The 4,562-nt window shown below is 37.2% G+C and overlaps 1 protein-coding gene across 1 annotated transcript; it reads right to left on the bottom strand.

Annotated features, from left to right (window-relative positions):
* Nucleotides 1–907: 907 nt before the first annotated feature.
* Nucleotides 908–1,825, bottom strand: LOC104893729 (uncharacterized). Its single transcript, XM_010679862.1, has one exon. The coding sequence runs from the start codon at nt 1,823–1,825 to the stop codon at nt 908–910; it is 918 nt and encodes a 305-aa protein (XP_010678164.1).
* Between the last annotated feature and the right edge of the window lie 2,737 nt (nt 1,826–4,562).

The following is a 4,562-nucleotide window of genomic DNA, read 5'->3' as shown; positions in this document are numbered from 1 at the left end:
GTAGTCATCAACTATAGTCAAGAAGTACCTGTGCTTGTGTCTTGTTTGGACCCTATAGGGCCCCCAAATATCAATATGCAACATCTCAAACTCAGTACTAACATTAGAAACACTCAAGTTAAAAGGTAATTTGCAAAATTTTGCCATAGGACAGGTTAAACAGAGACCTTGATCAATCCAAGTCTTAGGAACACAACCAATTTGTTTCAGTTTATCTGCTGGAGCATGCCCTAGTCTATTATGTCATAACACAAAGTTATCTTGCTTAACAGCACTACAGACTACAGCTGTCCTTTTATCTTCACAACTATTTTTCTTCTGCTTCAATCTGGCTTGTAATTCCTTCAATTTCTCTAGGTCTTCATCAACTAGATAATAGACCCCTTGTTTTACCACACCAAGAGCTCTAACTTTCTGTGAAGGATAATCCTGAATAACACAAAACTCGGGATGAAATACAACCTGTAATTGACCTCCTTTCACAAGTTTGTTAACAGACAACAAATTATGCCTAAATTCAGGAACATAAAGAACATTAGTCAAGTGCAAATTATTTTTAAGACTTACATTTCCAGTGTGTGTGATGCATGCAGTTTTGCCATTTGGCAAATTAATCTTGGGTGCAAGAGTAACAGGATTAGGTTTATTAAGCATATCAAGACAACTGACCATATGTTCTGAGGCACCAGAGTCTAGTATCCATCCTTTTGGTGAATACCAGACACTGTTGCATAAAGACATACCTGCAAAGCTCTCTGTCATGTCTTGGTCTCCACCATTTCCTGAGCCAGATGGTATGAGTTTGAGTAATTGCTCCAGTTGCTGAGCTGTCAAGCCTACACTCTCATCCATCTAGGCATTAGCAGCCCATCTAGTACCTTGATTTTCAGCTTTACCCCTATTACCTCTAAATCCTTTGATTCACACTGCCACTGGATGAACTTCCTTCCCTGTGCATCTTCTTATACTTGGCATGCCACTTTGGATATCCTATTACCTTCCAGCATTTTTCTTTGTCATGCCCTTTGTTACCACACACAGAGCATCCTTCATTTGCAAACATAGCTGAACCCTGTGTTTGAGAATGACTTGCATACATCCCTGAACTCTCTATTTCCATCTTACTTACCTTTAACACATCTCTTTGAGCTTCTTCCTGCTGAAGCCTTGCACAAGCAGTTTCAACAGAGGGCAAAGGTGTAGTCATTAACAGCTGGCTTCTCTTAGTGGAATAGCCCTCATTTAGGCCATATAGAAACTGAAATAGCTTCTTTTCTTCTTCTTGCTTACTGAGAGCATCAAGAAAAGCTCTGATCTCTTCAGTTACATTGGTGATGGCTGGATAGTTAGCTAGACCTTCAAGCTCATCCCATAGAGATTTCATTGTGGTATAGTATTCACTAATGGTTTTATCAGCTTGCCTAAGATCATAAATATCTTTGCTCAGCTTATATTTTCTTGTTCCATTAGTTTGAGAAAACCTTGTTTCAAGTTGATGCCATATTTCCTTGGCACTTTGAACAAACAGCACTGACTCCTTTACAGATGGAGACATTGAGGCTGTTAACCATGCTATCACCATGAAATTACAGGTGTCCCACTGTTCCTGCAGTTCTTCATTTTCAGTATCTCTCTTCAGAGCTCCTGTAACCATTCCCAACTTATGTTTTGAAGCTAGGGCTATCTCCATAGAACGTCTCCAAGCTCTGTAAGTTGAAGGTCCAGTAAGCTTATCCGATATATTGATGCTGAGAGGACCATCTGAAGGATGAAGGTAAAGAGGATTTTGTATGTCTGCTAATGAAAGACCTTGTTTTGGTGCCATTTTGCAAAGATTAAATCTTTAAAGGACAAACATATTTTATCTCTCTCTCAAAAGCTTACCAGAAATCACAAGGTTTCATATGAACAGCTTTAAGGAAGAAAAAGGAATGAAAGGTTTAATGCATTACTTTGAGAAAACTTGAATCTTACTGATTACAGTAAGTTTGATGATGATGAGCAACCTTGCTATGATACCATATTGAGTTTGATATAACAAGAGTGGCGGCTAATCATATGATCTCATTCATTCCAATGCTGATACTACACAAATATATATACAAGGGTGTGGATCCCTAGGTTTACAGAAGAGGACAATATACCTAGAAGGACCACTAGAAAAGAGACAGCGCAAAAGAACTAGATGACAAAATAACGAGCATAATAATAAATGAGATAACAGACAACAGAAGTCTGAGGAGATAACAGACAACAGACACACACACTAATGATAGTGATACTAAGGATTAATGATAGTGCTACTGCTCCTTTCTTCATTTGAGAGAATGGGTCATACCTCCGTTGTTGTCCTTGAGATCCCCCAATAGCATTAACTTGTTCATCTTGTAGGCTTGGAAATATATCAGTAGCGTGTCCTATAGTGAAACATATCTCACATGCCTTCGCTTGGCCTTTTCCTATCACAACTTGTTCCACTAAGGAGGTGAGGCTGGCTACCTACTGCTCCAACTTAGAAATACCCACCTCCTTAACTTGATGAGATGGAGCTGGAGCTTGATTCCTTCTTCTAGAATGTTGAGAGTTAGTTGCCATGTTTGCTATGAGCTTCATTGCATCGGCAGGTGTGTTCATCACCTAGTGATCCACCGCTTGCTGCATCAATCATCTTTTTATCATTGTATGTTAACCCTTATGTGAAATACTGAACTAGAAGTTGCTCACTGATTTGATGGTTTGGGTAGCTATTGCATAACTTCTTAAAGCATTCCCAATACTCATGAAGTGTCTCTGTGTCATCTTGTGGAATCCCGTAAATATCCTTACGAATGTTTGCCACAAGAGATGCTGTAAAATACTTTGATAAAAATACTTGAGTTATGGGGATCCGTTCCTATTTATAGGGAGTTGTTTAAGATGGGAACTGTACTTTGTGCTGCCAACTGGGGAATTCTCGTCCCTTCAATGATTATGGGCCTAGCAAGGCTACGGGATTTTATGTGAGGCTTAGATCTCGATGAGGGTATTTTTGCCTTGTAATATGTTATTGGGCTCGTCATATTATGGGCACAAACAAGTTAGAACAGTTCCTTAAGTCTTATTTAGAAATAATAATATGTGGTGATAAAAATCACGCATAGGACATATAAAACAACCAGGAATATTATATACAAGAATAATAATAAAAAGAGGTTAGAATTTAGAACAATCACGATTATCAATTAAAGATATACAATGACAAGAAATTATTAGTAACTTCAGGGTAATAAATATAGTTCAATTATTCAAGGATCCTCAGTAACTATACCTGTGCGGCTTAGTTCGAATAGCGTAATGACCTTCAGGCGGAGCCATAGTGGAATCTATAACGTAGCAGGATGAGGGACTGGAAAAGGATTTAAAGTATTGGAAGTGTTTTTGTGTTTAGATGTTCGAAGTCTATTTCGGAAGTAAAATTTTTTGTGTTCATGAAATAATAATTGAAAAATCGTAAGTGATTCGGGAAATTCCGTGTATTTATAGGCAAAGAGAAGTTGTGGTTCACGCCCCCTCTGCGCCTGGCGCAGTACAACGTGTCAAGCGCAAATCCACGTGCTCGACGTGCATTAGCGCGCTTGACGCGGTTTGACCAATTAATGTTATACACTTGTTTACTCGTATTTAAAAAGATAAAAAGAAAAAAAGGGATCTTGTGTCTCACTAAGGACTGCGCTAGGCGTAGGACTCTTTGTGACCAATGTGCTAGACGCACGTGGTGCAGCCTTTGCGTCCAGCTCGTTTGCCAGCTTTTTTTAAACGTGTTTTCAAAGATAATTTTCTATCTTAAAATCGGAGATTGAATTTTACGGAAGAAAAACGTTGATTTGTATTTAAGATAATTATTGAAAAGAAAAAAAAATTAAATTGGGCTCCTAAAATACTTTAAATGGACTCAAAATATTTTATGGGCTTACAATACAATTAATTATCATGAATAATTAATTGGGCTTTCGAATAATATTTGAAAACACAATTTTGGATTGGTTTTCCAAAATGCTCTTTTTTTTGGGTCGCGCAAACTAATATCACTGTATATTTCATCATTGAAATCTTAAATGGGGAGACACAATTAAAGAGTCATAGATTGAGAGATAGTACTTTTTAGAGGCATACCTGCAATTAGCAAATCTGATTATGTTAACAACCATACTACATATATTGATTTGAGAGCGTTAAGACCTAACAAAGGATTAACATGTGCTCTAGAATTTTATTAATTGAACTATTGATGCTAATTTGATAGATTATAGTTATAAAAGTGAACCATTACCCTAGATCTTTTTAGTTTGATTTTATTAGTTTAGAACTTTAATTCCAATATTCCTTATTATGTTTACTTTCTCCATACCTTAGAAACTATATTAAAACGACCATCTCTCTGTGGATTCAACCCTACTTAACCTACTACATTGTTAGAAAGTTATGTAGGAATTGTTTTTGACAGGTGTACGACAGCCTATCACCCGAAGGTTGTCTATCTCTTAGATCTAAGCCACTTTATAATACTGAGGGTACTTGAATAA

Source organism: Beta vulgaris, chromosome 5, assembly GCF_026745355.1.
Source record: "Beta vulgaris subsp. vulgaris cultivar EL10 chromosome 5, EL10.2, whole genome shotgun sequence".
Classification (NCBI taxonomy): Eukaryota; Viridiplantae; Streptophyta; class Magnoliopsida; order Caryophyllales; family Amaranthaceae; genus Beta; species Beta vulgaris.
This window is presented reverse-complemented; position numbering and strand designations above follow the sequence as displayed.

Bases quoted from the DNA above. Each gene is read 5' to 3' on its own strand.
- LOC104893729 (XM_010679862.1), bottom strand. From the start codon at position 1,825: ATGGCACCAAAACAAGGTCTTTCATTAGCAGACATACAAAATCCTCTT.